Below are 21,997 nucleotides of genomic sequence, written 5' to 3'. Positions count from 1 at the left end.
GAAGCATTACCTGCGTGGATCGACAAGGTAGTGGCACATTTTAGATGCTGAGCTGGACAGGGGCCTCCCAACTCCCTCATCATGATCTTCCTACAGGGCTCAGAAACCAATTATTTTTTAAAAGAAAGTAAGTAATTAAAGGAACCAAAAACAAGTGAAATAAAGAGTTAGCTATTCAAAAATATGGGTAAAAAGGTAACTCTCTGGTAAGTATGATTAAAGAATAAAGGAAGCAAAAGGCTGCCACAGCGGGTGGCAGAACATTAGAAAATACAAGGGAACGGGTGATTTCCTAGGAAAATATAAATTGTTAGAACTTAGCAGGGATAAAGGGGAAAATTGATCAGAACAAACATGTGGTATTATCCTTGAAATTCTACATATAATTAAAATCTAGGCTATTTAGAGTTCAGGTTCTTTTTTTTTGTTTTGTTTTGTTTTTTGTTTGTTTTTTGCTGGACACTGGTGGCACACACCTTTAATCCTAGCACTTTTGTGGCAGTGGCAGGTGGATCTCTACGAGTTCTAGACCAGACTGGACTACAGAATGTATTTCAGGACAGCCAGAGGTGCTACCCAGAGAAACCCTGTGTTGAAAAACCACCCCCCAAACAAAGAAAAAAGAAAAAAAAGTTTAGTTTTTTTTTTTTTAAAGCTGCACATCTAAAATGTACATAGAGGAACACAAAGAGAACAAGAGAATGTAAAAACCCAAATCACTAATGAATTCAGACTCTGGCCCGAGTTAAAAATAGATCTCTAAAACACAAACCCCACTGTGATTAAAGGATAATAGCCCGTCACCCAGACCGCTAGGAGAGGGAACTTAAGTTTATGTTGAATTCAACACGCATTCTGTGACTGTTATGTAAATACCGAGCAGGTACTTTCTAAACTCAGCAGCAAAACTCTTGGTAAGTATAAATGGAAAAAGAAAACTGAGCTAGACTAACAGACACCATCGTAACAAGTGGTGGGTAGTGGTCAATGGTATAGAAACAAGAGGAGATGCGGCCCTGACCAGCAACCTTACTGTAATTCAACGTTAGAGTTACTCTCCTCTATAATGGTTAGAAGATAAGAAAATGAAATATGCAGCTTATGCATGAGACACAAATGAACAAAAAGGCCTTTATTTGAAGATTACATCATAGTGTCCTTAAGAAGGCGGACATTGTACTAACGCTCAGCTAAGAAACCAGCTAAAACAGTTATACATCACATAAATACACAAAGCTAGTTTCTTTTCTCTATTTGAGAAACTAATTAGAAATGGAAATGTCCCAAAACTTGATTACATTATACTTTGTTCTGACTATAATAAAGGCATAAGAATCCTAACAAAATTTCTAAAACTTTGTTGGAACTTGAAGGATATGAATTGATAAATTAGAAACTCCTTCAAATTCAAGAAATTACATTCCTCTCACACAATAAATGTAATGCAGAGACAATTTCTGAACCCCAGTGAGATTTTCCTAGAACGTTGTAGGTTTTAAATTCTTAGGGGAAGACACTGACATTTGGAAGAAGTTAAGATGGTGAACAGATCTTTCCAAACTAGATGTAAAAGCAGAATATAAAAATGGTATAACATCGATGAAAATTGGACAGACGAAGAGCTGGGGAGACGGGTAAAGTGTCTGCCACGTAGTCACAAGGACCTAAGGTTAGGTCCCCAAAGCACACATGAAAAGTCAGGTGCTTTAATAATCCCAGTGGCTGAGACAGACAGACAGATTCCTGGAGCTCCACAGCCAGTTAGTCTAGAGCAGCAGTTCTCAGCCTGGGAGTCGCGACCCCTTTGCCAAACCTCTATCTCCAAAATTATTTACATTACGATTCATAGCAGTAGCAAAATTACAGTGATGAAGTAGCAACAAAAATAATTTTATGGTTGGGGGTCAGCACAGCATAAGAAACTGTATGTATTAAAAGGGTCGCAGCGTTAGGAAGGTTGAGAACCACTGGTCTTGAGGAATTGGTGAGATCCACATCACAATAAGAGACCCTGTCTTACAAACTAACTTATGGAATGATACTGAAAATGCAGAAACTTGAACGTTTGCTATGTAAGTTGAGCCCAAGTTTTCTGACATGTTAGAGGACCACCTGGTGTGGATGGAGTCTGTCTACAGATTCCCACTGGACATGTTGATGGCCTCTAAGACCAACACCAGCATCTTCCCTTGTAAGATAATGTCTGTATTCTAGTAAATTCCCAGAGGCAGTGGGTTCACAGCCCATCTGGAACACTTTAAGAATCATGTTCAGAGCTGACCTTAGTGCACGCCTTTAGTCCCAGAAGGCAGAGGGAGGTGGATCTCTGTGAGTTCGAGGTCAGCCTAGTCTACAGAGGTAGTTCCAGGACAGGCAGGATTATTACACAGGGAAACCCTGTCTCGAAAAGTTAAAAAAGAAGAAGAAGAAGAAGAAGAAGAAGAAGAAGAAGAAGAAGAAGAAGAAGAAGAAGAAGAAGAAGAAGAAGAAGAAGAAGATTCAGCAATGGTGATTGGGACAGAAGCATTTTCATTTCCTTTAGCTCTCTAATGTGACCTAAACCATATTACTTTTAAGAATACCAATTAATCAACCTTTTCGAAGATACTAAGAAAGTCAATTTATGAACTAACTGGCCAGGAGGCTGCAGAATTTGAATTAGATATTTATTTATGTATTATATACATAGAAAATCTTTATTTTTAATTTTTGTTATTTTTTTCCCTTTTCTCGTACATACATACAGATAAAGGCTGAAAGTTTAGGCTTGCATTTCAAAAGGAGGTCTTCTGTCTAATGTTGTTGTAGAAATTGGACTTTATGGTTAAGACACTGGCAAACAGATCTCATGGGATGCCACACACAGAATCTACTTTCCAGATTCTGTGGCCCTTGCTCAGAGCATCTCAGCATGGATTATAGTCTCTGGTGACCACCTCATGTGGCACACGGCAGGCTGCCTGTGGTTTTAATGTGCTACCATAATTGCTTGAGCACCTACTATGTGACTAGGACAACAGTTTTTATTCTAGATGTTGTCCATCGTCAACACATGGGGAACCACAGGTGAGCAAAGCTTGTGCTTTATTTCTGATTGACTTGGCCAAAAAAAAAAAAAAATTCATTCTTGCATGCCTCTTGGATGACTAGATGGTCTTCTGACTAATTCAATTTAGATACAGATTTTACTAGAAAAGAAACCCTAACATGGATAACTGTAAGGGGGTCAACTCTGCAAGGCATCTGACTCAAGGGTCTTTCCCTCAGCAACCATGGGAATGGACTTCAAGGGTGTCTTTTGCTGTGTTTTTCTTCTAATCTCAAAGTCCCTAGACAGCCCAGTTGGGAGGTCCTGATGGTGGACCATCTTGCTGTGGTCTTCAAGAACTCAGTTTTACAGGGGTGAAATATGGAAAGTCTACCACTCTGTATATTAACTGTTATTCTTAGTCAAGGAGTACTGCTAAGTGAGCCCATGTTACCTCTGGATTTCTTCAGTTACTTACTAATAAAAAGACTGAGCTAGCAAAACTTGAAAGATAGGTGTGTGTGTGTGTGTGTGTGTGTGTGTGTGTGTGTGTGTAATGTGTATGTGTGTACATGTACACACACACATTCTTGAACACCAGTTCATTAAACTTGAAATCACTAAATAGTCTTAGAGAGGGCATTACATCCACTGGTAAGTTAGTGTGTGGGTACAAGGACACTATACAGTCTTAGAAGTTCTTGTATATGTTTAAATGACACAAAATTTAATAGGAAAGTTTCCTGTGCTGATTTTAAAATTATGTTAACTTTCATTAGTGATCACAAAGGAGGAATGGTCTGGGAATACAGTTTATCATGTTAAAATGTGCATTTAACATATGCTAACTTTATTTCGAAAGGCTCATAGGAGAGCCTGAATGCTTAGAGGTTCTCCTGCAGCATTGGGGGCCCTGGAGGAGGGACTGGCTTGCTTGCCGGAAAGGAAGGCATGAAATTCTTGGCTTTGTGATTCCTAACTGCTGAGACTGCAGGAGTTCTTATCTTCTGCACAAAGACTGTTGTTTAGACATATATGGAGGCTGAACAAAGCCCCGTTAATGAACACTTTGTTATATATATATAATTTTCAGAGTCTTTAAAATGCAAGGAAAAATAGCATCCTAGAAACAGGATTTGATGCAGCCAGGAGATTTAAACATTAAAAAAAACTTCCTAGATTGCTTAGTTGATCTGCTTGTGGTTAAAATATCGGCACAGGACAGTGGCACTCGCTGCCAAGGCTGAACACTTGAACTTCGAGCTTCATCGGGACCCACATGGACACCATCAAGTGGTTGTGTGACCTCCACACTGAGCCATGGCACTCAGGCTTTTACCCACCCACTCACCCACCCCAAATAAGTAAAAATAGACCTTCAAGACATTAAGTCTCTGGGCAAAATGACTCAGTGCCTCCTGCACCCCTTATTGAGACTTAGTGCTAGGAGGGGGGGTCTTAACATGCCAAACCTTGTGTTACGCAAGAGGTCCCTGGGGTACCGAGGCCAAGTTCATGATGAACCAGGAAGCCAGGGGCAGAAAACAGACTCTCAGTTCAGGGTCTTTTGGTCCCATCTCCTGGCCAAGGCCTGGTGACCACAGACGCTAAAACGGACCCACTCAGATCACATCAGCCGTTCCTACCTTTCCAGCAGATGCGATTGATTGATCATCACAGTCAACCAGTGGCACTTAGAAAAAGGGACTGGTCCCTTTAAGAGCAGAGATCACTTTCTTCCTTTTTTTCAATTGAATATTTGCATGGTCCTGAGGCTGTGTGAGCATGGAACTTTCCAGAGTAACCTCACAGGGTTTGTGATGAGTTACAGGGGTCCCCTGACCGACTGACTGGCAGCTTGTAGACCCTCATGGGCTGCGTTCCTGGTGACTCTGGCCTTGACGTTGTTGAGTGACCTTGGCGTGAGCCGACGACCCAGTCCCAGACAGGAAGGGGGTGCATACCTCAGAATCACCTGTGCTGCCTGCTGGAGTCACCGCCCCTGGGGTCGCTCCCGAGGACCCTGCCATATTACCGCTAGAGGAAGCAGCCCTCGTCGCCTAGGCAACCGGGGTGGGACCCAGTGTCGCTGACGGAACCCGAGCCCAGGCCCCGCCCACCCATGGGGCTCCGAATGAGGCCACCTGCTGCTCGAATTACAGTGGGAACTGAGAAATTTACTTAAGCAATTCCAGTATTGTTGCCTAAGGCTTACTATAAACGGAAGGTGATAAATGATTGGGGGCTTTGGCTATTGATTATCGGTCTTAAGCAATTTTTGTAACATTTAAAAGTCTTACCATGGCATTGTGGCCTTTAGAAGGAAAAACTGACCGGAATTTTAGAGATGCAGATTTAGCTAGTGATGGAGATGAGGGTCTGCAACTTATTTCAAAATATCGAGGGAGACAGATGGAACTGGGATTGCTGTAGAGATGGAATTAATACACTGTCTCTTCTTGCACGTTTGAAATTTCCATAATAAAAATCCTGGAAACAACAAGGTATTATATGTATTACAATACGTATTATATATAGTATAATACACACACACACACACACACACACACACACACACACACATATATATATATTATATACCTTCTTTGTTTTGAAAGGGTCTCTAGTAGCCCAGGCTGAAAGTGACCTTGAATTCCTTATCTTCCTACCTCCACCTCCCAAGTGCTTACAATCAAGGCCAAGGGCATCATATCACTTTATGCAATGTGTAGATTGACTCCAGGTCGCCCGAGGGCTCAGCAAGCACTCTAACCACTGAGCTACAAGCCAGACCCCGCATAGTTTGATTCTTTGGTGGTTCAAGAGTTCCTTTGGCTGTGGAATGTACTACACCACGAATTTACCTGCGTGGAGGTTGATATGCAACATGCTGACTGTCAAATCCAGACACTAGGGGCTTAGTTTCCCCATGTACAAAATAAAATTAAAACCACTGCTGGCCTCAAAGCTTTCCAAAGATATTGAACATGCACTGACTGATTTTAAGTGTCAACTTGACACATACTAGAATCATCAGAGAGGAAGGAGCTTCAGTTGAGGAAATGCCTCCATGAGATCCAGCTATAAGGCATTTTCTCAGTTAGTGATCATTGGGGGAGGGACCAGCCCATGGTGGGTGGTGCCATCCCTGGGCTGGTGGTCCTGGGCTCTCTAAGAAGGCATGCTGAGCAAGCCATGGGAAGCAATCCAGCAAGCAGCACTCCCCCATGGCCTCTGCATCAACGCCTGCCTCCAGGTTCCAGCCCTGTTTGGGTTCCTGTCCTGACTTCCTTCAGTGATGAACAGCAATGTGGAAGTGTAAGCCAAATAAAGCCTTTTGTCCCAATTTGCTTTTTGACCATGGTGTTCTGTTGTGTCAACAGAAATGCTAACAAAGACAAACTGATCTTTGAATTAGAAAAGTTCTGGGGGTCTTGGCACCTCCTAGTGTTCTTAGTGATAGCGTCTGTATTGTGCTTTCCTTGACGGGATCCATCTGATACAAAGTTATCAGTTGGCCAAGTCAGTAGCATCTTTTGTTGCCTTTCAGAGCCATTTAATGTGTCGCTTTGCGTAGCTCTGTCACTGCATCTCTCCTTCACGTGTTCTCACTCCTTAAACAACCCAAGTCTTGTCCTAGCCCACCTGTGTTCAGAAGTCTCCTCTAGTTTAGTTCACACACGGTCCATCTCTTCCGATTGGTTGTAATGTGGTCTTTTCCTGGAATTTTTACTTTTCAAGGGGCTGGCTGAGTTCTCAATACGAAGTACAAACTTAAAAACATTGTTATGACTTTCAACCCCATTTTAAAAGGACTACATTAGAATGTGTTCAATTAGTGAGAATATAGTCAATTCATAGTTATTGCCAGACTTAATATGAGCCACTAACTTTCAAACTCATTACAGTGTTTAATTTTTTTTCCTTTTGATCTTTACTCCAAAGAAACAGAATGCAGCTAGTCACCTTCTATGAGGTTAGAATGGCCCACATTCCTGCAATTTAGTGCTTGCAAACTGCAAACACATTTATTTCTCCTAAGAGTAGTTTGTGGTTTCCTCTGACAATGAGATGTATTTAGCTATCCCTTAGTTGTTTTGCTCTTTTCTTTGGCACTTTTACAGTTTTATTCATCACGTTTCTAGTTCTGGACCCTAGAAGTAGATGGATTATTACATTAAAGACGGAATCTGTAACAGGAGGACTACCTCAGGAAACACAAAATTCCAAATTTACCTTAATACATTTAATGGTATAATTTATAGGGAAGTGAGTTTGGAGGTAGTCATTTAATTTTATGGGACAGAATGTTTCCCCCCAGTATAGAATAGTGTTGAAAACCTGTCAGTCCCAAGGTTTCTTTAATTTGCAGAAGTTTTGGCTGACATTAGCCTCCCACTTCTTTGGGAAAGGCATGCCAGTGAGGAAGATTTCTCATTAGGGGTGGTTCAGTTAAGGCTTCCTACTCAGGCTTCTCTTGAACATAAAGGCTTCTAAGTGAAGCCTGCAGACTGCCACTTCTTAGCTTTACATTGCTGCTTTAGTATTGGAAGAGAAAATAAAGCACCGATTTTGGTGTTTACAGTGATGCATTTGTTTTCTTGTTAATTCTCTGACTTTTGGCACATTTATAAAATGTGGGATGATTTGGTGTAATTTGATCATTTAGCTAGACTCTTGTAATGAAAGTGCTCCAGGCTCCATACCCTTGGCGATGAGAATTTTCAGAATTTTTCCAATTCAAATATAGGTTGCATGTTCAAAGAAAATTGTGCTTTTAAACATGAGAGAAACACACAGGAGCGGAGGAAGAGACTAATTTGATGATGAACATTGGTATGTGTTCAGTATGTGTTGAACAGTAATATGTGACCAATCTCAGTGGTCCTGAGATCTCAAGGTTTTTACAACAGCTAAACATTTCAGCTTCACCCTTCATGATTCTACCATCCCTGATTCATGTTAAATATCAGGCTCTTCAACAATAGATGAAATAATGTCACAAATGAGATTCTCAGTATCTTAGGAGCTCAAACACTATCATTCCTAAAATTTTCAGTTGTGTAATTGATAGCCATGGAATTCTTTAGAGGATCAGGCCAGAACATTCAAATTCATCCTTTAAGTGGTAGTGAGAGAATCCAGAATTCTGGAGATGGAATTCAGACAACACACTGTAGCTAGCCTTGAAATAATGTAGAATTGTTTGATATAAAAAGGAAAACACAAAGCTATTTAATTGGTAAGTAATTTCCCTTACCCATATATTTAATTTTTTTAAAAGCAAATTCTAGTTGCATCCTGCTGCTCTGTCAAAACACTCTGAACAAAGCATCTTAAAGGAGGGAAAGGGTCCATGTGGTTTATACTTCTAGGTCACAATCCATCACTGAAGTGAGACAGGGCGGGGACTGAAGCAAAGAGAGCAAAGAACATGGAAGACCATTGGCTGCCTTTCTCTCTGGTTTCTGCTTTCTTCCTTTTTATATATCTCCAGACCACCCTCCTTGGGATGGTGCCACCCACATCAACCATCCATCGTGACAGTTCTTCACTGACAAGACCACAGGCCATTCTGATCTGGGCAGTTCTTCAGCTGAGGTTCCTTCTTCCCAGGTAACTCTAGACTGTAAAGAGTTAGCAGTGAAGGCTAACTAGTGCAGAAAATAGTTAACTAATTATAAAGCATATTTAAAATTTTCATAACCGCTACCTAATCCATGAAGCTCCTTTTATTTCATTCAAGTGTCTAATGTAGGTGGATATAGGGACTTGGTGAGGTCTTATCTTGATAAAACATGCTTAGGAGATAAGAAAAAAAAACTGATGAGCACTGTCAACATTGATTATCAGTGAATTTAATAGCTCTCTATTCCATATTCCCTCTACTATGATGTGTAGATGGATTTTTCTTTGGGCTACTAGCTCACAAATAACGACATGGAAACTTATTATTAATGATGAAAGCTTGGCCTTAGCTTAGGCTTTTTTTCTAATTAGATCTCATAACTTAATTAACCTGTTTCTATTAATCTATGTTCTATCATATTGCTTGGTTACCTTTCCTCTGTCCTGTATGTCCAACTTGTTATGTGTCCAGTTGGTGTCTCTTGTGCCTAGATTTATCCCTCTCACTCCCCCTCTCTCTGCCAGGATGTCCCACCTATTCTCTTCCTGCCTAGCTATTGGTCATTTTGCTCTTTATTAAACCAATCAGAAGGTGCTTTGGCAAAGACCTATCTTCACAAACAAATATTCTGCAACAATGATGTTCCACCTAAGCACAAGGAAGCAAGTGTCCCTGGAGAGAGCCCTCTGAAATCATGAGCTGAAATTAGTGGTTTGTTCCTTAAGTTGCTTGAATTGGATACTGTGTTCACAACAACAGTAAAAGTAACTAATGCAGCAAATAGTTACTAGAGAAGAGGTGACCCTTCCTTGACTAAACCTTCCTGACTGTGTAGTCCTTAGGCTTCTGAACTGGTCATTAATCTGGTAGGAACTGGACTAGAGGCCATTCATGGTATATTCCAGAAAACAATGTGTTTGTAATTTATCTTGGACTTGAAATTTTGTGGGGGGCTAGCTTCAGAGTTGAAAGACAAGTTACTTGGGTGGAAAAAGCTTCGAAACAGCCCCGCATTCAGGCTGTAGCATGGTCATTGGTGGCCTCTTGGAGTCATATTTACTTTGAGAATCAGGAGCAAAGAGCCAAGTCTGGGGATTTAAATAACAGAATTTGGGCCAGAAAGGAGTGGATGAGAAAGGTGTGGACTAGTGAGAGGTCAGCACCATGACAGAGAAGCAAAGTGCTTTGCAGTGGGTCAATAGGAAGATGCCAGACCCCACCCAGCACTTGCCTCAGGGTGTGAAATGTACACTTGTTTAAAATACGCCCCCCCCCACCCCCCACCCCCCGCAACCATCACTTTACCCCTGAAGAGAAGTGTTTTCTAAGGTTTATTATCCCAGGTACTCAGAGCCTTCAGTAGCTGTGGTCTAAGGAAATCTGGCTACTGGTTTGAGCTCGTAACAGACCTTGGCATTGTACACAGTGGTGATTTTGTAAGTACTGATAATGTAAATGTTTTAGAGTCATGGGTTCATCTACTAAGATTTATGGAATGCCTGCAAACCCAGGCAATATCTCATAGCATCAGAGCCTTCAGGGAGTCCATGTATGAAGCTGTCAAGCTGAAGTCTAAACTGTGATGGACACTTCAAGATATTGTCAGCTCCAAGAACATAGACCCTGAGCTGTGGACATCTCCATGAAGTGAGTAGAGCCAGACTACAGAGGCAGAGCATCTCAAGTCACTCAGAGTTCACCTGCCTGGTGTGCTAGATGTGGAGCTATAGGACTTAATGCTTTCCCTGATGGATGTGCAGGGCATGTGATGTGATATGACCCTCTTTTCTCCCATTTGGATGGAATGTCCACTTTGTCCCATTGCTTATTAGAATTGTGTAAATTGTTTCTTGGCTTTTTATAAGGCCTTGGATCTAAGGCCTTGAGTTTGGCTTGAGTCTCAAAGGAGACTTCAGACTTGGAGTTTTGAACAATATTAGAACCATTAAGACTACCAGGACTTATAAAGAAGGATGGAATATACAATTTGTATTAGGAGATATGAGGACTGTTTTGGAAACTAGAAATGAAACCTACCTTAGACGAATGTGTTTGAATGTTAAGCTGAAAAGGGGTGACCTATGATGGTTTACCATCATTATTAACTTCACTGGGTCTAAATCACTTAGGAGATTGATAAGGCACATTTCCAGGTGTATATGTTTGAGGGTGTATCTGGAGAGGGGTAACTGTGGGGGGAAAATCCATCTGAATATGAGAGGTACCATCTCTTAGGCTGAGGGTCCAGATGAAATAAAAGGGAAGAGAGAGAAAACACCAGTTGAGGACTAGTGTTCCCTTTACTCTGCACCCGTCTGCTATGATCTGACCAGCACAGGTTACCATGCCCTCCATGCCACGATGCACAGGACCCTTTGAAGCTGTGATCCACAATAGCCTTTCCTCCTAGTAGGCTGTTCTGCCAGTGTGTTGCCACTGTGACAATGAGGTGACTAACTAATCCAGAGAGTAACCCTACTGTAGTGATTCACATTCTAAGAGTTAAAATTGAGGGTGGTGGTGGGGGACAGCGATGTCCCATAGACAGCTCCTCTTCGAAATGCTCTACTTTCCCAGGTGGGGTTAATCTGTTCATCTTTGTTCTCTTTATGCTGAATTCTTCTGCTCCTCAGGTAAATATTCTTTTTTTAAAAAAATCTAAATCAGGAATCATTGTCTTTTCCTGTCCCTAGGATATTTAAAGGATAGTTCTGTAAGTGTTCCATGTATTGAAAAAGTTGTTCCTCATTTGTCTCTTCTCTCTGGCCACCCCAAGTCCTGCAATCCTTTCTTCCTTTGCTCCCCCGAAGCTGTGCCCTGAAGGATTGCCACTGGGTCCCACCCTTCATGGTGTGGATATCACCCGTTTCCTTGCCTCTCATCCCCACTCTAGCTTTTTTCAGCTAGGCCTAGTGTACCAGAGCTGTCACTTCTCCAGGCTCCCTCAGGCGAGTCCACCATCCCTCTTGCCTTCTGCCTTCTTGTTGGGATTGGCCAACGAGCTCCCAACCAACTGGACATTAGAGGGTAGAGATATGAGGTCAAAGTATTCTCCCAGGTCCCACCCTACTGGACAAGAGAGAGCAGTAGTTGGGTTCTTATACCAAAGATCTTGAGGTCTTGTCTTCAAGAGCCTATCCCTCAGGGCTACCATGGTTACAGCTCTCTCGGAGTGTGGATAACCCTTTCCTGTTGATCATTTTAGACCTAAGAATGGCGACTCATTCCTACAGCTAGCCTAGCCCTTCTTGACATGCTTCACAAATAGTGACATAGTTATAGATTGTGTCTTTAGTAAATTTGCCTCAGTTACCACATTTGTGTGTTGTGGTTCTTCTGGGACCTTGGCTCAGATGAGCTGCTAATAGCTCCTAAAGTTTTAACGAGGAAGATGGACAATTTGGTTCAAATGTGAAATGCCCTATATAGCCTCATGTATGTGGTCCCTAGCTGAGGGTAACTGTTTGGAAGGTGGTTGTATCTTTCAGTAGTAGGGGTTTGCTAGTGTAGGTGGGGCAACTGGGGGGAGACCTTGATGTTGGACAGCCAAGCCTCATTTATACCTGCTTCCTGTGGGTGCAATGTGACCAGCCACTTTACATTTCTGCCACCGTGGCTTCACCGTGATGGATTGTACTCTCAGACTGTAAGCCAAAAGAAACCCTTTCTTCCCTAAATTGGTTTTGTCCGTCATTTTCTCATAGCAACAGGAAAAGTAAACAACACAGCCGTGTCTGCCTTGTCCGGCTCCATTGTTGCTGTCACTGATCAGTGAGAAGTTGATGGGACCGACTTGAAGTGACCCTGGGAACTCATTGTCAGCTTCAGAAAACTCACCCAGGCAGGGCTGTGCCCATTCCATTCCATTCTTCAGCGAAAGAAGCTGTCCCCAAATTCAATTACTCTCGTGATTAATGGCAGTCATGGAGAGTGTAATGACCCACGAGAGTTGGCTATTCCTGTCCTGGAAAACTGGCTTAGATTTAGAGTACTAAAGAGACTTTCTAGTTCCCCAGTTGACAAGCTCTCTTTTAAACTTTCACATGAAAAGACAAAAGAACAGCTCTCTGGTCCTCCCATGCGTCTCCATGACAGGAAGGTAGAGGAGGCTCCGCGCCTTGGTCTTCTCATCCTGGCCTTTGAAGCTCTGACCTCCTCAATAAAATCTTCTCCCATGTTCTGCGATGTAGAATTCCACAGAACCCAACAGGGCCGTGCCTGGCAGAGGTGGCTGTTTCGAGAACCCTTGTAGTTTACAGATTAATGTGTTCCAGTTTGTTTAGGCTTAAAATCCATATTTTTAAGCAAGTCCTGTCAATGGTTTCCATCTGTAAATCATTATTCAGTTCAGTTTCATCACCGTTTTCAGGCTGCTGTGGACTGTCTTGCAGTCACTCATCTGTGTTTACAAAGTGATAACTCAGTACCAAGACAAGTTAACAAAGCTAAGCTATGTGTATATAATGCGAAAATGCTTCAACAGAGAAAAAACATTCCTGCGTCTTCTTTCTAGAAGGGTCACCATATTGCCAAAGCAGAAGCTGAGGCTTTAAGTACATGGTTTGGGCTAGCTAGAATGAGCTAACTTTACCCTTTCAATTAGCGAGCTGTGTGTGACTAGATGGTTTCAGGGGCTGGAGAGATGGCTCAGCAGATAAGAGCACTTGCGGCTCTTGCAAAGGACCAGAGTCCAGTTACCAGAACCCAGCACTTCACAAGCTCCTGTAACTCCTGTTCCAAAGGATCAGATGCCCTCTTCTGGCCTCTTCAGGAACTGCACTCATTTGTACATAGCCATACATAGATAGGCACGTATACACATAGTTAAAAATAAAAATTAAAAAGTTTTCATTGCTTTTCCCCCTCTAAAACTCTCTAAAAGTGACTTTGTGTCACTTAATTAATGGCAGGAGACTCTTCTGCTCTTAAAATACATTTTTGAGCACCTGTCCCCTTGGGAATTCTGTGAGTGCCTTGACTGAGCAAAAATTGTCCCCCTTCTCCATGGAACCTCTCAACTCATTCCATTTTTTTTATATATATATAGGCATTCTTGTTTTATCTCTTTTACATAATAGCTTTCATGCAAATTCTGTGAGGAAGGATTTTGAGCTTTAAAAAGTTTCAAAAACCACCAGATAATCTCTGAGGAAGCCTCATCTCCGAAAATTCTATTACCATATAATTTCCCCAAGCGTTCATTGCCTGAGCCATTCTCCGAAGCAAATATACAATGTGACTGTTATTAAACATTGCTTGTGTGCACACATGTTTATGAATCCAGGGAAGGGAAGTCACCTCACCGGCTCAGCTGCTCACCAGAATCACTGGAGGATATGAAGGCGCTGAATCTTCCAGAGCTTGGACAATCTGACCTTGCATCTCGTGGCTATGAATGGGACAGGCAGATGGGCTGTGAATGAGCTCCTGAGATTCTGTGGCCCTCTCACTGCCTCACCCCATCTCAGTGGTGTGGAACACCCTGGAGCTGAGATGGGTCCATGAAATTTTTATCTGGAACCTTCCATTTCAACTTTAATACACCTTTCTCCTCTTCTTCCCACCATCCCTGGTGCTTTTTTTTTTTAATAATAAATGCTAACTCATCTAGCATTTTTCTCTTGGTAGGTTAGCGACCCTAGTATACAGAAATAATGAAAGCAGGAGATGATGTAGCCCAACACATACTGGGAGTGAGTATTTATATTTTACTAGGAGGCCTTTGAAGAGGGAAAATCTTTTTGTAGCTGAAAAGAGTTCGCCTCCAGCGGAGGATTGCCAAACGGGGATTTACACCATGGAAATAGGAAGTACCTTCTGATGCCTTCTTAGACCTTACTTGATACATTTCGTTCCATGGACTTGAGTCTGGGGCTGAAAGGGTGATTTCTTTTTACGGTCTGCAGTATGTCCCAATAAATATTTGAGGAGCAGAGACAAGGAATTTAATCAATCAATAGAAAATATTCTTGCATTTGGACTTACCCCTGTCTCAGTACAATAGCAAACCTTGCATATTATTTTTATTTAACACTTGTGTGAATCCTTTCCAGATGAGATGTATTTTTAAATGCCTTCAAGGTGGGCTGCTCATCTGCACTGCAGATGTTGAAGATGTCTTTGTGCGTCTTTTTGAAGATTTCAGCTATCACTGAGCTTATAGTGTTATTTTACATTTTATCTTTTAACAATGGGGATCTCTAATTAGGGTGGTAGTTGATCGTTTCTGTTTGCTAAGAGACCAGATCCATAAATAAGATAGGGCTTTAGCTGATGTTTCACAAGCCAGATCAGAGTCAGTGGATGATTGATAGCTATTTTCCAACTTGAAATTTTACAGAGACCACATCATGCCCTTTTATGCTGCTACCCTGTGGGTACCAGGATCCAGAAATGGCTGAGGTACAATGTAATATAATAACTTTTATCAAGTGAGGTTTTTGACCAGGTAAGTAACCTTTGGGGGAAAAATTCTTTCTTTTCATGTAATATAAATGTTATTCTTAGAAAGATCTTTAAATAATTCATAATGCTAGACTAAGCATATAAATTTAGATTGTTTGCAAAGGAAAAAAAACCAAAAGTTGAAGAGTGGGAGGAAAATAAATGAAGAAAAAGATAGATGATAGAAGAGAATGATGATCAGAATTCAGTAGAAAGATGACCTTGGATTGTCCTGACCTTTGGCAACACTTCTGCCATAGTTTGATGCATTGGGCTAGGGTGTTCTGGTAGGTTCTGTTTGGTTCCGAAATGACCCCAGTGGTTAGTTGGAAGTTGCTTAGACCATGTGTGAGCATCATCATTTTTCTGAACTGTAGTAAGATGACGTCTTTTGTCTCTTTCATCCATCCATTAGGCTCTCTGATAATAATGGGTGTCACAGCCACAGATACAGAGCTGAACGATGCAGCTTGATTGTATTTCAGCAGCTGGATAAGGCAGCTAAAGTGGAGAGATTTTAAATGACTGGTGGGTGGCCCTTGCCTGACCAGCCCAGTCCTGATGTGTGACAACTCAGGATGTGATAGCCTTCTTACCTGTCTGAGGAGAGCCATGGCTCATGGGCACCATGGCCTTATGTCTGGAAGTCATGGACAACCTACAATAAAGCATGGTATGCTCTGGCTTCATACTGTGCGTGTATCCTCTGAAACCATTGGCAGATCTGGTGTCCCTACTCTGAATAGGCAGCAAAGTCCATTTTTCTTGTGGTTGCACAATTGTTGGGCAATTCTTATTTTCACGTAGGAGACTGCGGGACTCTTCATGGACTAGACAAGCATTTCCTTCATTCTGTGCCCAAGGGGCTTCCTGTTTCCTCCCTGCTAGAGTCCAACTCAGGGGAACTTCAAAGACAACTGAATTTTGAGTCATTTCTGCATATGGTGACATAAACTTGATATTAAGGCTCAATTTTAACTCAGTATCCACTGGCAAATGCTCAGTAATACTATTATCCTGAATCTAGGAACAAAACACCAGTAAAAGAAGTGTCCTTCACAATTCAAGACAATCTAAAATGGCCCACTATGTGTAGCAAGGCATTTCCTTAATTTGCCCAGGCTAAGCTTGACCTTGAACTTACTTTGTTGACTAGGCAGTCTTTGAACATGTAATCTTCCTGTCCCAGGAATACAGTTCTACACAAATGTCCAACAAATCTCATGCCTTAGTGGCTACATGACCTTGTCACAAACACTTAACCAACAAACTAGACCAAAACAAAACAAAACAAAAACAAAAACAACAACAACAAAACCCTCTGCCCTCCTAGAAATTTCAAGATGGAAGCAAATCACTATTATGTGGGAAAGTATTTTGTCTATACACGAGAAGTTAAGACCCACAAAGAGCTGAGTATTGTACACTGTGTTTAAAAACTGGAAACTGTGTTCACTGACTGATAACTAATACAGTTTTCTTTAGACAGTGAGGAGTGCTGTGGGGAAAAAAAATTAAAAGTACACTGAGGGAGTCAGAGGTGCAGGACTGGGGGAATTCAGCCATGCTGTAGTTTTCAGTCAGATACGGCAAGCCTGAGAGGAAAAAAGAATGTCAATCAAATAAAGCTTATCACTTTTGTGATTGTACCCAGCATTCTGGCTAACTGCTGTTTCATGTGCTGTCTTCCTTAAGCTTCAGAACAGATGTGATCGCTCGGGCTTAAAGGAGTTAATTATTTACCCAGCATTGCAGAGCTATTTAGTGGAGGTGATAGAATTTAAACTCCAGACTATCAAATTAAGAGCCCGTGTTAGAATGCACTGTATTGTGTCTCAAAGCAATAGTCTGCAAGCTGCATTCAGATGTTCTACTAATATTTAACTTGATATTCATTTTTTAAAGTACCTATTGTTAGTCATGTTTTCAATTTGTAATTAAAAGCATGTACTGAAATATGCTATTATCCACACATGAACATACAGGAAAGCCTCCATCTGTTAAATTGAGTGTTAGGGATGTTTTGCTTGTGTGTCATTTTTTTTTTTAATCCAATCTCTGTGTCTTTGAAAAACATATAAATGTTTCAATTTTGCATAATTGAACAAAAAATCAAGAGGTTGAGGAGATGGCACAGTTGATAAAGGGCCTCCCTGTGCAAGTGTGAGAATATAAAATCCAGATCTCCAGCACCCATGTATACAGCCACCGGGTGTGGCAAACATTTGAAATTCCTGCGATGGGTCGGTAGAGACAGGAAGATCCCTGGGAACTGAGCCAAACTGATGAGCTCCAGGTTCAGTTGGAAAGTCTGTCTAAAAATACTAAGTTGGAGAAGAACTGAGGAAGCACCCAGGGCCACCCTCTGACCACCAGCTACTTATACATGTGATAATATGGTGGTATTCTATTTGTACTGAAATGTGATTTTAATTGTATGTTAATAAATAAAGTTACCTGGGGGTCAGAGCTATTAGAGCCATAGAAAGAGCATGGCGGTGGTGGTGCACGCCTTTAATCCCATAGATCTCTGTATGTTCAGGGATACAGCCAGCATTGGAGACATACGCCTTTAAGACCTGGAGGGCTGTACTTACAGTCAGTAACGAGGCAGTTACTGTGTTTGGGTTTACAACCAATGAGAAGACAGAACAGAAAGACTATTTAAAGACATACACACAGGAAGTAGGTCTCTTTCGGGGAGCTAGGAGCACCACAGGAGGAAGGGTAAGATTTTAGCTCTGAGCTCTGACATCTTGGCTTTCTCTTTTACATTGGTTCTGTGTTTCTTATTTAGTAAGATGGTTGGTTACATCTACATCTGGCGCCCAACATGACAAGAATCCATTAAAAACTGCTTGGCTTGGCAGCAGGTCTGGGTTCCCGCAAGGGCGGCTGGCTCCCTAGCCTGGGCAGCCGGCTTCCTAGTCCAAGCGGTCGGCTCCCTAGCCTGGGCCCAGGTCTGCTTGGCCTCAGTCTGGACTAACCGTGAATTGCTTGCTTAAAGCCAGTACTACAAACAACTCAGGCCTGCCCTGGCAAACAGGGCCCCTGCCTGTAAATCCAACGCATGTGGTCAGAGCTTAAGGAAGCCAGAGCCAAGCCTTGACTCGACTCAAGAGGGAACACGTGGCTGGATTTAAGCTTTAGCCGGCTACGCTTTCTTGCATTCTCTCTCTCTCTCTCTCTCTCTCTCTCTCTCTCTCTCTCTCTCTCTTCACACCTAGGACACTAGGTGGCTGTTTTGAAATTTCCTCAGATTTCTACTGTTCTACGCAGATTTGGTAAGTCACAACATATCAGATATTTTAAAGGAAACTATTTAAAAGAGAAATTTTTTCCAAATTAAAAAAAGTGGGCTTTATGTGTACATTGGAAGAAAATTGGCATTTGTTTGAAATTTTAGGAAGTCTGACAATGGAACAACTATATGAGAAGATTAGTATTGTTGGGATTATGCAGTTTATCACTATGCTTATCCTCATTTTACTATTTAAAAGGATAGTCAATTTAAATGCCAGGATGACAGCTTTAGAAAAACTTGTTAAACCTGTAAAAATTTAGACAGAAGAAATTAACAGTGAAGTTGTTTCATGTTTGGATCATAAGGTTACAGAAAGAAAGCCTGTTTTCACACAGTCACCCTTAATTTATCCTTTAACCATACAGCAGTTGCCCAATCAAATGACTACACAAAATATTTGGGCTCCAATTGAAATGTTGGATTTAAAAAGGTTGAAGGAGGCAATAGTATCTTATGGCATGCATTCCCCATATGTAAAGCAAATGTTAAACTCTTGGTCAACATATAATAGGATTGTACCACAGGACTGGCGGGAGCTGGCACAAGCTGTTGTGGAACCCAGCCAGAGGTTACAGTAGCTAACTTGGTTCAAAGATGAAGCTAAAAACATAGAAAAACAATGGATGGATAAAGGAATACAAGTTTGCCAGGATCAGCTTATTGGAGAAGGCCAATATGCTTCAGTACAAACACAATGTTTATATGATGTCCAAATCCTAATTTTATGTCGAATGGCAGCCTTGAACACATGGGGCAGAGTTGAGGAACCAGGAAAAAAAACTGAGTCATTTACAGAGGTTATGCAAGGCCTAAAAGAATCTTTTACAGATTTTTTTACAAAGACTGGCTTCAGCAGTAAAGAGAATGGTCCCGGATTCAGAAGCTAGTAAGATAATAATTGAATCTTTGGCCCTTGAGAATGTGAATGCAGCATGCAAAAGAATAATCAGGCCTTTAAAGGCAAGATCTACACCTTTGGAAGATTGGATTAGAGACATGGTTAATGTTGAGGCTCATGAGCATGATGATATGTGGGTAGGAGAAGCAATTTCAAACGGTTTGAGGAATGTTAGATGTTTTGGATGTGGAAAGCAAGGACATTTGAAAAGGGACTGTAAACAGGTCATTCCTAGAAACAATGTTTCTTCAAGGAACAATGGCAACAGAATGTCCCTTCCTTCTGGAGTATGCAGAAAATGTGGTAAGGGAAAACACTGGACCAAGGAATGTAGATCAACAAAAGACAGGCAGGGCAATCCTTTGCCTCAGTCTTCGGGAAACTCCCAGAGGGTCCTCATGCAGGCCCCCATAGCAAATCCAGTTCAAACCTTTCCTGAAGCCGTAGAGGAAACCCCTGCTCAGAGCAATTAAATAACCAAATGCCTATTGGAATAAATCATGCTGGTCAGGATGATGAAACAGAGAGAATAGAAAATTAAGGAGAAAACATAAAGAAAATTTTTTGGTAAACTATTAATGAACAGAGACCAAAATTAACGAAAAAAATAAATGGTGTTTTGTTGTCTGGTCTGGTAGACACAGGTGCGGACGTTACCATAATTGCACCAGAATTTTGGCATCCAACTTGGCCTCTTCAGGAGGTAAACGTTCAATTGTTAGGAATAGGGACATTATCTCAGGTGAAAGAGAGTGTAAGATGGCTGGAATGTATAGGTCCAGAAGGACAGAGAGGAAAATTAAAACCATATGTGGCTAACATAGCTATGAACCTGTGGGGTCAAAACTTGTTGCAACAGTGGAATACTTAGATTAACATCCCTCCAATCTCAGAAACAAATCATAAACTAGCACATGTTTCTGAGAGAAATATTAGAAGATATTGTTCTAATGAGTGGTCAACAGCCATCCATATTATACAAGAACAGGGCACAACAACTGATGATCTTCCAAAGACACCAACAGCTCTACCTTTAAAATGGTTAACAGACAAGCCTGTATGGGTCCAGCAATAGCCTTTAACAACAGAGAAACTCCAGGCTTTAGAAGAGCTGGTAGAAGAACAGTTAAATGCTCAGCATATTGAAGAATCAACCAGCCCTTGGAATTCTCCTGTATTTGTTATTAAAAAGAAATCTGGTAAATGGAGAATGGTAACAGACCTTAGAGCAATTAACAAAGTAATTCAACCAATGGGCTCTCTACAATCTGGGATTCCTTTGCCTACTCTATTACCAAAAGGATGGCCTCTCATAGTTATTGATTTAAAAGACTGTTTCTTTTCAATACCCTTACAAGAAAAAGACAGAGAAAGATTTGCTTTCACAATGCCTACTTATAATAATTCTCAACTGGTTAAAAGATTTCAATGGAGGGTCCTCCCACAGGGAATGTTGAATAGCACAACTCTGTGCCAATATTTTGTACAACAGCCATTGGAAGTGATACATAAAAAATTTCCTAAATCTATAATTTATCATTATATGGATGATATTTTACTAGCTGACTCAAATGCAGACACTTTAGAAAGAATGTTTGAAGAAGTAAAGAAAATTGCTCCTGAAAAGATACAAAGAGGAGATTCTATTAATTATTTAGGATATAAAATAGAGCTACAAAAAATAGACCCCAAAAGGTGCAAATTAGGAGAGATAGACTACAGACTCTTAATGACTTTCAAAGATTATTTGGAGATATTTCTCATCTACGAACTATTTTTGGGGTAAAAAATGATGAACTGAATAATTTGTTCAAAATCTTAGAAGGTGACAAGTACTTAAATAGTCCAAGAGAATTATCACCTGAAGCTGAGAAAGAATTGGCCTTGGTAGAAAAGAAAGTACATGAAGGGCACGTGGATCGTATTGATCCAAAGCTGGATGGCATTTTGGTTATTTTACCTTCTATGCATTCTCCTACTGGAATATTAATGCAGAGGGAAGATATTATATTGGAATGGATATTTTTACCAAATAAACTAAATAAAAATTTAAAAACTTATGTGGAAAAAAATCTCTGACTTGATTTGGAAAGGAAAATTGAGACTTCGTCAATTAGCAGGAATAGACCCAGCAAAATTGTCGTACCTTTAACTAAGAGGATATTGAAAAATTATGGTTCGAAAGTGAACCTTGGCAAAGAGCTTGTAGTAATTTTTTGGGAGAAATTAACAGCAAATATCTAAAAAGCAATAGAATTGATCTTATAAAGAGAGCTGATTGGATCTTGGCTCAAATTGTATGGGAAAAACCCATATCTGGAGTTCTTACAGTTTATACAGATGCCAACAAACAAGGAAAGGCAGGCTACAAATCAGAAAATTTAAGTAAAGTGGTTCAAAGTCCTTATACTTCAGTTCAAAAATCAGACTTGTATGCTATTCTGTTGGTATTAATGGATTTTTCAGAATCTCTCAACATAGTAACTGACTCTCAGTATGATGAAAGAGTGGCATTACATATTGAGACTGCAGAATTTATCCCTGATGCTTCAGAATTAACTTCACTATTTATTCAATTACAAGATACAATCAGGAAAAGGAGTCATCCTTTATATATAATTCACATCCGATCCCATACTGGTCTGCCAGGCCCTCTAGCACAAGGCAATGATGAGATTGATAAATTATTGATAG

General features: G+C 40.9%; 1 protein-coding gene across 6 annotated transcripts in view; it reads right to left on the bottom strand.

Annotated features, from left to right (window-relative positions):
• Cabcoco1 (ciliary associated calcium binding coiled-coil 1) overlaps positions 1–21,997 on the bottom strand; it is a 134,090-nt gene that overhangs the window by 102,032 nt on the left and 10,061 nt on the right. For 3 of the 6 annotated variants that reach the window (XM_076557048.1, XM_042265955.2, XM_076557052.1), the window contains exon 1: positions 4,993–5,138. In XM_076557048.1, coding sequence (XP_076413163.1) covers positions 4,993–5,058 — 66 coding nt within the window. In that variant the 5' untranslated portion in view covers positions 5,059–5,138. Of the gene's footprint in view, positions 1–4,674; positions 5,139–5,328; positions 5,519–6,673; positions 6,813–21,997 lie in introns of those variants that run through there. The other 3 variants (XM_076557050.1, XM_076557049.1, XM_076557051.1) reach the window with 3 other exon arrangements.

Source organism: Peromyscus maniculatus, chromosome 21 (genome assembly GCF_049852395.1).
Source record: "Peromyscus maniculatus bairdii isolate BWxNUB_F1_BW_parent chromosome 21, HU_Pman_BW_mat_3.1, whole genome shotgun sequence".
Classification (NCBI taxonomy): Eukaryota; Metazoa; Chordata; class Mammalia; order Rodentia; family Cricetidae; genus Peromyscus; species Peromyscus maniculatus.
This window is presented reverse-complemented; position numbering and strand designations above follow the sequence as displayed.